Consider the following 14,533-nt stretch of genomic DNA (forward strand, 5'->3'; position numbering starts at 1 on the left):
AAGTTTTGTATTATGATTTGTATTTGTAAACTATCACATTCACTCTGCTGTATATTGTTTATAGTGTCAACAATACTATTCCTTTCAATGACCAGTGGGAATGAAATACAAGTAATGAGAGCTCTTGAATACTGCTAACTAGCACAACAGAAAAAGCATGGGACATTCATTTTTTTTTGAGAAAAATGTTGGGAGATATACAGGAAAGAAAATGTCTGAATTTTGGATCTAATTTTATTTCTCATATGTGCTAAATTTCAGCAGATACAATTTCAACCATAGGAACATCAAGAGTGTTTATTACTGTGTCAGTTCTAAATAGGATTAATTATATGTATCCCCAGAAAATTAGAACAAAAGTGACTATTAAATACTGTCACAAAAGCCTCTGTCATCTATGCAAATACTTCCTTGCCTACAAGAAGAGGGTGCCGAGTTGAATTGCTTTTTCTGTAGAAAAGCAAGCTGGGCAGTTATCATAGGAAGTGGTTTTGTTTTGTTTTTTTTTTTTTGTTTTGTTTTTTTTTAGTTTGGACATCTCCTTTGACATGCAATAGTTTTCTCAGGAAGAAATACTCTGTCTCCATATATGTTGCTTTATAAAATGCAAGTATTATAATGAGAAGTTCAAAAACCCTAGGATATAAACATATAATACAAAATAGATTTTAAAAAAGTGTGATTGGTTTAAGAAGATATAATTCATATCTGAACAGTTTTGGTCCAAATTAAACAATCAAGCATGTAAAATGCAGAAACAATTACAGAGATGTTTGGTGTCTGTCAGAAAACAACCAATGAGAATCTACTTACTGAACAAAACAATGCAATTAATTCCATTCCATTTTCTCATACTTTTATTATAAGAAAGCTGCATAAATATAATAATGATTTCAACATAAACCTAATGATTCATTTTTTAAAAAACTAGGGATCTCATATTTGAACATAGATATGTATACATGTAATGTATACATGTACTTCATGCAATATATATATATATATATATATATATATATATATATAATTTTTAAATTTGATTTCCTGTAACTATCATGATGCAATGATTTGGCATGATTTTCTACATAACTATATTTCTCAATATTCTTGTAAAAGCACCATTATTTTCATCTAATGTGAATAAAATAGGCAAACACTTTCTGAAATTTTCTTGATCATTATAACCTTATATTCAAAAACAATGTTTTCAGATTATAAAATGCATATAAACAACATCACTTTTAGAAAATAAATATTAAAAGCAATGAAAATGTTTTGAAGAATCTAAGATATAGATATATGCAGTGTGCATGTACTCACAAATATGTTGCATACATGGTTTACCATTTTTATTGATTAATATAAAGGAAGCAATTTTATACATCAAAATTTATTTAATACAGTCATCATTTTAGAATGGAGCTTTTTCTAAGTAATTATTCTTTTAACAACATAACATTTTGGGGAATATCAATAATAATTTTCTAGGATTAAAATCATGATATTTTAAAACTTGAAATCCCTGTTATTGCACAATCCTTCAGAAAGATGTACCAGTTTACTTTTCCACAGAGTGAAGTGCCTTCCCATATCTTTACCAATTCATAATATTATAATAAGAAAAAAAATGCAAGTGATGGGTTAAATCTATTTAATCTTAAATGTGATATTTTGAATTGATTTTTATGATTGTTAATAAACTTTTACTGTTTATAATTCATTTGTAAATTGTTTTATTGTTCAAGATGTCATTTTTTCTTTGAATTGAAAGAGTACTTAGTAATCATATTTATACCTTAGGAAGCAAAATATCAATATATTTCTTCCTGTAGCTAAAGAGCTAAGTGTAAAAATATATACACTTAGCTCTTTAGCTACAGGAATATATATATACATATATATATACATATATATANTATATATATATATATATATATATATATATATATATATATATATATTTAGCTCTTTAGCTACATTCATAATCATTATTTTACTTAGAAAGGTAATCATTTCAATTTTTCTGCCACAAAATGTACATGCCATCAACATTTCATTTCTGATATTTCGCTTGTTTTTAGGCTTAAACATTTTGATTTAGAGATCAGAAAACTTATTTTTTTTTTCTTGAAGATATTTTAATGTTTATTCTACAATTTTTTCTGGCTAATTTTGATAGAATTTATTCTGGTGTAATGTGCAGAGGAAACATTTTCAATATAATAGTTCATCAACATGATTTAGTTAATATCAAAATCTTTTTCTATGAACTCAAAATATCTTTCTTTTGGTAATTTTGTATATAATATGCATATACGGACTACCTATTTATATATTTAAATCTGGATTTACACAACAATAGAATAATTTAATTACAATTTATATTGGTATATTATATAAACACATAACTTCTCACATTTCCCTTCCTATTCAACATTTCCTTGTTTATATTCTTGCACTTTAAAATAAATTGATTGTGCCAGGCCCTGTGGTGCACACCTGTAATCCAGGGGCTCAGAGGCTGACGCAGGAGGATCACAAATTCAAAGCCAGCCTTGGCAATGGCAAGGTGCTAAGAAACTCAGTGAGACCCTGTTTCTAAAAAAGATATAAAATAGACCTGGGGATGTGGCTCAGTGGTAGAGTGCTCCTGAGTTCAATCCCTGGTAGCCCCCTCCCTCTCCCCAAAAAAGAAATGAATTGATTGGGCTGTGGTGTGAATTCTGCTGTGATGTTAAGGCAATCACATAGCACACAAGAGGCTCTGGGTTTGATCTCCAGCACCAACAAATAAATAAATAGATAAATAGATAGATAGATAGATTAGATAGATAGATAGATAGATAGATAGATAGATAGATAGTTCTAAGTATTGTTCTATTTGAACTTTTTTTAACAATATGTTCACATTAATTTAGTGTTCTATATATTAAGGGGATGCAAAATAAGAAATCATATCTCCATTTTGGTATTTTTGTGATCTTCAGAGAATTTTACCTTTTAAAAACATTTTTTTCTGTATAGTTGTAAGAAGCCATAGTTTGAGTTTTGGTTTACTTAACACCATGATTTAAATATTTGTGCCCCCTCAAAAATTCATTTTGGAACTTAATTCCCAGTGCAAGAGTATTAGACTTGCAGGAGGGTATTAGAAAGTAAGGGACACACTGAATCAGATAGGAATAAGCTTGACTATGTGAGTTCTGTCCCTCCTACTCTTCCTAAACATGAGGACATCTAGAAGGTGCATCTATAAGGACTGGGTCTTTAGACACAGAATCTCTGGTAGGTTGATCTTAGACTCTTGACCTCCAGTAGTGACAAATTTCTATTCTTTGTAAATTACCTGTTATGTGATATAGCAGTAAAAATGAACTAAGACACTTAATGCAATTCTCCTTATTAAGAAATATAAATGTAGGGCTGCGATTGTGGCTCAATGGTAGTGCACTTGCCTAGCAGGCATGAGGCACTGGGTTCGATTCTCAGCACCACATATAAATAAATAAATAAAGGTCCAACAACAACTAATAAAAATATTTAAAAAATAAATATAAACGTAATGTAAAAATATGTAAAGATAAGGCATTTTGACTTGCTGATGTGTTTAATGAAATTACTTTTTTCAGCATTGAGAATGACTGCAAGGAGAATCCTTGCAGATTGTTGAAGAAAATATGTGTACTACAACCATTGTGAAAAGCAGTTTGAAATTTCCTCAGAAAATAAAAGAAATAGAACTAATATATGTTCCAGGAATTGCATTATGTATAAACTCAAGGAAAATGAAATCAGAATGTCAAAGGGGCATCTGATTTCCTATGTTAGTTGCCATGCTATACATACAGCTAGAAATGAAAACAACCTAAGTGTCTCACAGCTGATGACTGGATAAACAAGAAAAGGCACATATACACAATGGAATGATTCTATCATGAAAATGGTGACATTCTGTTGTTTGTAACAACATGGATGAAACTGTTGGTCATTATCTTAAGTGAACAGCAAGGCACAGAAAGATAAATATCATATGATCATGTTTATATGTGTGTAATCTAAAAAAAAAGGGTCTCATAGAAGCTGAGGATGAGAGGCCATGAGGAAGTCGATAGATGGATACTAGATAGGAGTCCTGGCACAGTATTGCACAATAGGGTCAATATTGATGATGATAGTGGGCTACATTGTTTTAATCTAGAAGAAAGGATTTTGAGGCAATACATATGTTTACTATGATTTGAACAATACACAATATAAATGTGTTTTGAAACAGCATATGGTTCCCATTAATATATACAAACTTTTAGATATCAGTTAAACTTTAAAAAGTATTTAAAGAATGACATTGCATGTTGTGAGCTATTTGTACTTTGACATGTTGGAAGAAAATTAATAAATGTCCAAGAGATTAGGAAGTGATACACATCCCTTCAGAAAAAAAAAATGGAAAAACACTCTTAGTAAACTGTAAATTGACTGTCAAAATTTGTATCAAATTATGTGATAACTTACAATATTAAAAATCTTATTATGTCTTATTTTGGGGATAAAACAACATTGTGTCATTTGCTAGACTTTTATGAAATTGTTTTTTAAATTCAAAATCTTAAACAACTAAGAATGGAATAAATAGGACTCATAGAAAATATTTATTTTTGTGCCACATTTGTTCTCCATTGCTAATGGAGAATATTTGGATGAGGAAGCTCTGGTTGCTCTCTCCTATTTTCCTCCCAAATTTCTGATAAAAAAAACCTAGAGTCATGTTGCTACAGGAAAATAATGTTGAACTGCTAGAACCTGTCCCTTTCCTTTTAAACTTCATTTGTGTCATTCATTAAACTAACTCATACTGACTGGTCCCAATTACAAGACAGTTGAGAAAGACAACTTAGAATCAATTTAATAGAGCTGTCACTATGTTACAGAGAAAGCAATCATACATTTCAAAGGGTACACAAACTCAAAGAAACATGTTGACAGAATTACCTCCACATTCCTCCCTTTGCTAATCTCAAGAGGTTGTTTGGAGTGACATTTTTTTTTTCCTCCCTGAATAGCCCAACACAAAGTGGGGGATCCACCATAGCAAGGGAGCCCAGAATGATGGGATTGTTACTTCAAACATTTTTCTAATATGAATATAGCATATAGCAAGGAAATTGCAGCACTCATCTCTCACTTTAACAACATTCACTTATCTCCCTTCATCAATTGCACATGTTTTATATTTTGGCAGTGTCAGGGAAACTCTGCAAGATTTTAGCACTATGGCCCATTCTACTATATCCTATTTCATCTTTTTCCACATAAAAGATAACATACTTTTAAAAAAAATCATTTCCAGCTATATGTTTTAATGACTTAACTATTAATCTTTTCATGCAACTGTACAATTAAGTATAGATTGTGATGCTATTTTGAGTAAGATATTAGGAATACAACAAGAATGAACAATTCAGAAATCTTTTTTTTAACATAAGATCAATTGTTTTTTTTTTTTTTTTAACACAGTGCTGGTTTCAATTTTATGCTTGAGAGGATCACATCTCATGCAGTTTACAAAATAAGGCAATAATTAAATTTATAATATCTTCAAAGTTAATTAGGAATACATATTTCAATAAGAATCTATAATTTTCATATTTTAGCTTCACTTTAAAATTAATGATTTGTAGTGACTCTAATAGATTAGTTTATAGTTTCAAATCTACTGTGCATCTTTTAAGTCATCATAGTGGAAATAATAACAAATGATGTTTTCTTACTAATATGACTAGTGATGTATTTAAAGTTTGAAAAATTGATCTTTTCACTGTTATAGAAACCACACAAGAAAATGTAATAGAAATATCTTTAAGAGAAACTGATATTGAATATACAGCTCAGTGGGAAAATATATATATTTTTAGGGAATTTACTGTTTTAATTTAGCACATGTGACTAACCATTGTCTATTGTTGAGAAGTTTCCCAGTTAGACCAAACACACTGTCTTTTCTTAATGAATATGTGATAAAGAATAAATACATTGCTTACATATGTAAAGTATATTTCTATATTGTTCATGTTTACAAAAAATAATGTACAAATATAGTCATTGCATAAGTTTTAAAAAATATTTCAAACTTATGTTTACTTTTAAATTTGCTGTCTTCAATTTTATTACAAACTTCTGAAAGGCAATTATGTACTTGACCTTCCATACAACTGGCTAGTTCTGCAATCACAGATTTAACTTGAGCATTGACTGATTTTGGTATTGTCAGGGGTTTGGAAACAATCCCCATCACATATCAAGATATCTCGAGATATCTATAGAGTTGAATTATAGTGTTAAATGCTCAAAAGTTCTTTTATTTATTTTATTTTATTTTATTTTTTTGTACTGTGGATTGAATCCAGGGAAGCTATCCACGGAGCTATATTCCCAGCTCTATTTATTTTCTTTTATTTTGAGACAGGGTCTCATTAAGTTACTTAGGGATTTTCTAAGTTGCTGAGGCTGACCCCAAACTTGGGATTCTCCTGCCTCAGCCTCCCATGTCGCTGTAATTATAGGCATGTGCCTCTCTACATGGCCTCAATTTTTTTTTTCATCAAGAATGTATTACCATACTTAGGGTTAACTATGAAATTAACATTAAAACAAAATATTTATAGACACTTATATGTACTAAAAATAAAGTACAGAACTGATGTAGAACACATGAGGCTGGATACCTGAGGAATTTTCAGGAAGCAGGCTTATTTAAACTGCAGCCATTCAGAGGGGCTTACTAATGCTTAACAATCTCTGGACCCTGAGTCTGGACATTCTTTTAGATTTAGTGGTTAGATTAGTGGTTATATGACAGTGGGAACATGACCATTATTCTTTGTTCCATATTCTTAGGCTCCACAAAGGTTTCACACTTTTTGTCTGCAAACCTGGCATTTACAAGAAAAAGGAAGTGTCAAACCGCATTGAGCTCTCTGCAGAACGGTGAAATACTGATGATATACTTTGTAAAAATCATTTTGATAAGAAGAAAAGCTTAATTATGGTGATGGGGTCTTTTGCGTGGGGGTACCAGTCTGTTTCAGCACCAATACCATAATATTTTAGAAATATTTCTCATTTTATTTATGTATAAAGTAAATTGCAAAAAAGAGATTATGAAAAGGAATGCTATAGAATTATCTCTATACACTGACTTGGTTAGAAAAAATATCAAAAGATAATCCAGGAATACATATAAAGGAAAATACACATACTTAGGTAGTTTTTTTTCCTAGCCATTACTTTGATTAAATATTAATCCTATGAAGATGTTTAGAATAGAGTTTGGCAAATGCTTTCTGTAAATTGCCAGACAATAAATATTTTAGGCTTCTCAGGCTACATAGTCTTCATACCTACTCACTTCTGCCATTAAGTAGAAAAGCAGCTTTACAAAATACATAAGCAAATGGGCATGGTTGTGTTAATTCATCTTTATTTATAGAAACAGGTCCTTGGCAAGATTTGGTCCAAAGGCCTTTAGTTTGCCAACCCAGATTTAGAGATATTCAGAGATTTTGAAGGAGATTTAGCTGTCCCACCAGAAGTAGTAGTGACAATGTCCAGTTTTACCTGATATTTGTATAACTGATGAGGAATCTATACAAAAGATCACCTATGATACAGGTTAGTACTACAAAAATATCTGCACCTAAGTTTTTAAAAATAACTTTTAAAGAAGAAAATAACAGTATTCAAGATAGTTTGATACTGGGTAAAATAAAGACATAGATTAATAGAAAATAATAAATATCCTAGAAATTGATCCACATTTGATCCACATATGTATCATCAAATGAATTATATCCAAGTGTTAATTACATCCAAGTGTTAATGTGATTCTATGGATAAAGGATAGATGGCCTTCTAAGCACATGGCTCGGGTACTATTGTATAACCAAGCCTTACTATTTCCCTTTCTTTTGTTGCTAGTTAAATTTATGGTTGAGTCTGGAAATAAGACTGCATGATATTTGTCAGCTAAGAAGCTAGGAATAATTTATTTGCTAAACAAGTAAGATAGTTATGGTATTTATGTTAGTATAGATCAGGAAAAAACTGAAATACTCACTGTGAGGAATATTTTATGAAGTTTGCTTAAAATTAATTAAGGATTGCCTAGAAGAATTAAGGGCCCAGTTGAGGAAAAACATATGAAATTTAGTAGAATAATCCATTTTCACGAGTGCTGAGAAAATAGACTGGGAATTAACAAATATTAGTTCAGGGTATTAACATTTGTTCCTCTAGATCTTCTTTCTGCCTTTGTCCATGATATCCTCTAAACAATGGAGATCAACTTAGATACCTGACCTTACCCTCCAGCAACTGAATGGATTTGGTCGATATGAAACACCATGAACAAACTAAATGAAACAGGAGAATCAAGTTGCTTATGTATCTCTGTCTCCTGCCTATTTAATTCACCTTTGACGGACTGTGTCCCATATTTTATGTTTTTTTTTTTTTTTTCAGGTTCTATGTCCTGCTCTTTTCTCTGTCCCTTCAGGCTCAGTGTTGATAATGGTGATCTGCCATTTTAATCCCTTCAGATCCATACTATCCCTCCCTGTTTTGTTTTTTGTTTGTTTGTTTGTTTGTTTGTTTTTAATTCTAACTATATATTTGTAAATAATCCCTCTGTTAATCTTTTCCCCCAAATCCAATTGGAATGGTTTATCAATTCCCTGATGTGACCCTGATAAGCCAGTGGATGAACATATTAAAGAAGGCCAGAAAACTACTTGTAATTTATTGATTATTGTGTCTAAATTGATTATGAAGGAGTCAAACTGGAAGAAGACCAGGAGATTTGAATGAGGTCAAAACTATCAATCCTTACAATTAGAGGGAAGTGATGAAAAGTGGCAAGGTTATGTTCATAAGGAAAACTTAGTGTTTTATTTCTTTGTAGTTAATTTGTGTTGTGATTATTCCCCAGGGGTAACTATGGGGTGAATTGTTTGAGAGGAGAAATTTTAACTCAGCTGCATTTACTAAGAATCTTACCTGTGATAAAGAACATGTTAGGTATTCTAGGTGAGCCAAAATAGTTAAGCCACAAGCTATTGTCTTATAACAGGGAGAATACTACATTTAAATTTGTAATTAAATTTATGAAATTATTTTTTTAAACTTTATAAAAATATCCTGATATTGAACCCATCAATGATTTGATCTTTCACATTACTAAGTTGCTAGCCATAAATTACACACCTAAAGTGTTTTAAGTACCATAAGTTTCTTCTAAAGCAGAAATGTACTACCACCACCACACATACATATATGTGATGATCATTATTATCCAAAGTACATGTACGAGGACACGAATTGGTGTGAGTATACTATGTATACAACCAGAGATATGAAAAATTGAGCTCTGTATATGTAATAATAGTTGTAATGCATTCCGCTGTTATATGTAAATAAAAAAGGAAAATATAAATTTCTTACTTAATATTCTTATTTTTTAACTTTGCTGCCACAATTTAACACTTAAAATTCCAAAAGATAGAATTTCTTTAAATTATTAATTCCATTTTTCTAATAATTAAAGTTTTTTAAACATTTTTCTTTAGCAACCTTTACCAATTTGTCAGTAATTACAAAGGGAGAGGACATTAGTGATTTCAAAAGTGCTTGAAAGTGAGAAATTTACCTAAGAAAATGGACTTGTTAATTATTCAAATTTCTGAATTCAAATTCACATGAGATATTATCTCCTTCAATTTTTGTATAATGTTCTTGTTTAATAAAGGGTATTAATTTAACATATGTACAGACTAATATACAATGAAAGACTAATAGCTTTAAAATTTAATATGGTCACTCAATGAAGTTCCCTTGTTTTTTTTTTTTTTTTAGTTTTCTCATTAAAAGTAACCAGTCCCAAGGATAATGTTAGAAAAGTATGTTATATTGTGTTCCATCTATAAAGAAGCTATTTCAAGAAATGAGAATAATAAAAGTTATTCCAAAACTTTGAAAGCTGTGTTGTAATGAATTGAACTAGTTCACTTTCTGATTGCTTGCCAGCAGTCCAGCCATCTCCCACAAACTCCTGTATTGATCTGGTAGCCTTTGTGGCAGTGCATAAAGAATAACCATCTGTGCTGGGTACAGCAGCAGGTGCCATCTCCATTGAACTGGCTGCTGCCCTGATCACAATGAAGCTGTTTAGAGCACCTGGTGACCATGACATGCTTTCTTTTCTCTAGAAAAGAAACTAATTTTTAAGTTTACTGAACAGAAACTGAGAAACTCACCAGAAATCATCAGTTGTTGAGTCGCTGGGAAGGACTCCAGTGATGATGAAGTAAGTGATCTAGTGATGGAAAGAATCTGACCTGCTGCAGCAGGAGGTTCTTGGTCATGCACACTAGGATGAAGTTCCCATTTTGACCATTCTGAAGAAGTCCTGATCTCTTCCTTTAAATCAGGTGTTAAGGTCAGGTAATCCACATAATATGGCCAATCTGGTCTAATTAGAGACATGGGTAAAGAGGTCTGTATTGGAAGAGGTTGAGTTGCTGTCACCGTATAAAACCCAACACTAGGAGTTACTTCTGCAAAGTAAGATAGTGAGTTTGCATATAGTGGTTGATTGTTTTTGAGGTCATTTGAATGTGTGATTTCTGAATACATCTTGAAAGTTACATCTGAATATCGTTGTAAGTTTAATTCAAAATCTAGAGAGGTAACACTTGTGTGAAGTTTGAACAGTTGATGAGACACTTTACCCTCTTTCATGTCCAATAAATTGTCTTGATTTAGTGCCTCGGTGGGACTCATAGTTACACTGTATTTTCCTAATCTTGATAGTTTAAGAATGTCTTCTGATACTGACAGATCATCAGTAGTCAGTTTTGAAGTCAAATCAGAATACATCAAGTCTGAAGACATAGTTTGGGAAGATACAATGGATAAACAAGTCTCATTTGAACATAAATTAACATCTAAATTACTTGATAGGGTAATGGATTCTTCCAAGGATGAAAATAAAATTGTTCTTTTTGCACTCTTTTTAGATGGAAACAAAGATGACAGTTCTGTGAATGCCACTGATGGTATTATTTCAGTATGAGGAGAAAACAAATGCCCAGAAGTGATAGTTTGAGTTCCCATTAGTGCATACCAGCTGGCTAATATCGCTGAGTTCATCCAGAATGTCTCATAAAAGTGGGACTGTTTACTATGCAAAACCTGATCTGAGAATTCATGAGAGGATTTTATTTCAGTCATAGAACATGTTGCACATGTTTGGCTTAATTCACTTAAAGAATCAGCAGCCTGTGATTTGATGTTTGTGAGTCTCTGGTTGCTAGATTCTTCAGTAATAACCCAATATTCACTGGGAATGGGAGTTTGCGTACTAAATTGGTAGAGAGTTGATGAGTTTAAGATGGCTACCTGTTTGGATATAATTATCTTAGCAGGAAAAATGGGAGACATTGAGGGACTCAGCAATCTCCAGTGCTTTCTTCTTGAAATTAAGGAAACAGCTGAATATTCTTCAATATCCTCTTGAGCCCTCCTAGAGACAATTGGAGGTGCACTTGTGGAAGCAGTTGTGAGCAGGAATCCATGGGAGAGTAATGAGTGCCTGTTTAACTTAATATCAGCTCCTGGAATGCTACTAATTACTGAACTCATTGTGGCAGCAGAAAAGGCAACAGTGTGATAGTCCTCAAATAATGAAGATGATGTGGGAAAAATAAAATCTGTCATTAAGGAAGAGATGATAAATGGGGTCCTTGCTCCCTGATGAGAAAAAAAGAATGCTTGTGTAGCTGCTGAAGTTTGAATAGTCATATGTGATGCAGATGTTTTGCCCCGGACAATTTGTGCTGGATCATGAACACCAAAATTCAGAAACTGAGAAGAGGAAACATCTGTGGAAGAAAGAAGACTCTGTTTTGCTGAAAGCTCTCTAGTGGAAATCAGTTCTTTGAGTAAGTAGCTTTCAAAAGCTATGCCAATACTTAATGCTGCCAAACCAGTGGTTGTAGGAACATCATGCTTGAAAATATCTCTGTGTTTTGGAGCTTTAGAAAGGAAAAGGCAAAAAAGAAATCAGAAAAGTGAGTTAAAATTGAATAACTTTGGCCTCAGGCTGAATCTTTAGCAAATTGCACTGCCACCTCACACCTATTATATGCAGACAGATTTGGCTCTGTAAATCACATTTCTAATAAAAGTGTATGAAGAAGTTTAGTGACTTCACAAACTGCATAAATGTAAAGTCTGTTATTATTTACATTCCACGGGAAGGTCTAAATAGAACAATGGTGTTACATGAAATTGCCATTTTCAACCAAATGACTCCTTTAAATTATTAAACTAAAAACTAAAATTGTTTATCATGGATAGAACTGATGAATATTTGAACTATTTTGTTAGAAATATTCAAAATTTTGTTTTAATTTCTAAATAGTAATTTTTTTTACATTTGATAACACTCTATTTTTACTTAATTCTTTAAATGAACATAAATCAGGAGCTGGGGTTGTGGCTCAGAGGTAGAGTGCTCGCCTACCACATGCAAGTCACTGAGTTCAATCCTCAGCACCACAAAAAAATAAATAAAATACAGGTATTGTGTCCAACCACAACTAAAAAAATATTTTTAAATAACATAAATTATATAAACAAAAACAGAAAAAGATACTTTCTTTTTAGAATGTACAACAGTATTCAAAGAAACTTTCATAAACAAAAAATATCTTATTAAGGACTGTAATTCTAACTAATCATTCTGAGTAACACTTTCTATATGGAGAGTGAATTTGGAATTGAACATACATTCTACTGTTTATAAAATGACATCATTTGACTTACTGTTAAATCATAGCACATATCAGGAGGCTCAAGTTGTTAACATTCTTCAAAATAGAAAAATAAACACTTTTTGTTTCTGAGAGTTTTCAAAGAAATTATTGAATATAAATCTACATATAATAATTCACAGGACATTAAATGAAGACATAATGAGATAAGTAGCACAAGGCCCTTTTCAAAAAGATTTACTGATATTTAAAACAAATGTGCTAGAATTAGAGTCCAGTTATTCACCAAAATTTACACATCAGAATAAAGATTGTTGACTTTTTTTTTTTTCAGTTACCCCCTTCCCCAAATAGTACTTATTGGCAGAATATCAATATTTTTAAAACTTAAAACAGGATGTGTAACTAACAAGAATTCTAAATTTTGCACCCTTACAAAATCTATATCTTGGGAAAAAATTGAATAATTGAGAAATAAAAACTTAGAAAATAGGTTTTCAATATAAAACTTTTTCAAATTCAACTTCATATTTTATTTACTTCTACTTACCTTCATTGCCTGGATAAGTATCCATTATGGTCCATATTTTTGTAGCCCTTGCAGATGGGAAGATACTGAACAAGATCTCAGAAGGAGGCACTGTATATATTTGTGTAAAAATGGTTGGAGAGATGCTTGGGGAGATGAGAGGTGAACTGGTGATGCTGCTTATTTCATCACCACAAGGAAGCGCAGTGGAGCAACTCTGCAAAAGGTAATCACCATAATTAAATTAAGCTCAAAGTTTCTTTGTTCCTATGAGGAGTTTTTTTTTTTTTTTTAAGTTTATTTTCAGGTCCATTTTGCATTTTTATGCTTACATTAAATAGTGCAAATCATTCACCTTATTTTACTTAAAAATGAAATCTTCATAGTAAAATTTATCCATATTTCAAAATTAGTTAATTCTTTCAAATTTGAGATATACTCAATTAAATGTCTAAATTTGTTTTTAGTTCCTTTAATTTCAAGTCATAATACTCCCTTATATTTGCTTTGGGAATATTTTTTCCCCTGAAAAATTTGTACTTTGATTTTCAGTATGGATATAAAAGCAATATAATAAATTATAAACCCTTTTCTCTAAAGGTCATATTTAGTTGAAAGCCAATAAGAATATCATATTTAAAATAGATAATTGAAAACATTTTTTGTGATGTTCAAATAATTTTACTTTGTACTGTCTTATAGAAGAAATTGGCTTGTACATTTTAGTTTGACATGAATAGCCTATTTCTGTCCTATCCTTATAAAATAATTTCCATAGAAAGCAATTGATTGAAGCATATTGCAAAGAGAAATTTTATGCATGCATAAATAAATGCAAATGGATCAAGGAGATTCTCTCTAAAAAGTAGAGTTAAAACATAGTTATATTAAAAAATAAAAAAAACATAGTTATATTATTTGAAGCGTTTTGATCTTTAATTAAACACAGATTTGAAATGATTTTAAAATACAACTATACGTTTATTTCCCAGTACTGAAGATATAGCCAATATATTTCCCCAATTTACTGCTATAACATTTGTTGAATGTATTTACTTTTCACAAATCTTAGGTCTTGTTTTAGACATATATTCTTTTTTGCTTTGTAGTTTATATTCTGTGTTCACTTTCAGCTTATAACTAAAAGTTTCTATAAAGGTCAAAGGATTCATGATGT

General features: G+C 31.1%; 1 protein-coding gene across 1 annotated transcript in view; it reads right to left on the minus strand.

The window, feature by feature from the left end:
* The window catches only part of Eys (eyes shut homolog), a 1,560,564-nt gene that overhangs the window by 754,718 nt on the left and 791,313 nt on the right, over positions 1-14,533 (minus strand). Inside the window, 2 exon segments of the mRNA XM_015487393.2 lie at positions 10,308-12,086; positions 13,378-13,573. Coding sequence (XP_015342879.1) covers positions 10,308-12,086; positions 13,378-13,573 — 1,975 coding nt within the window.

This window comes from Marmota marmota, unplaced genomic scaffold (genome assembly GCF_001458135.2).
Source record: "Marmota marmota marmota unplaced genomic scaffold, marMar, whole genome shotgun sequence".
Taxonomy (NCBI): domain Eukaryota; kingdom Metazoa; phylum Chordata; class Mammalia; order Rodentia; family Sciuridae; genus Marmota; species Marmota marmota.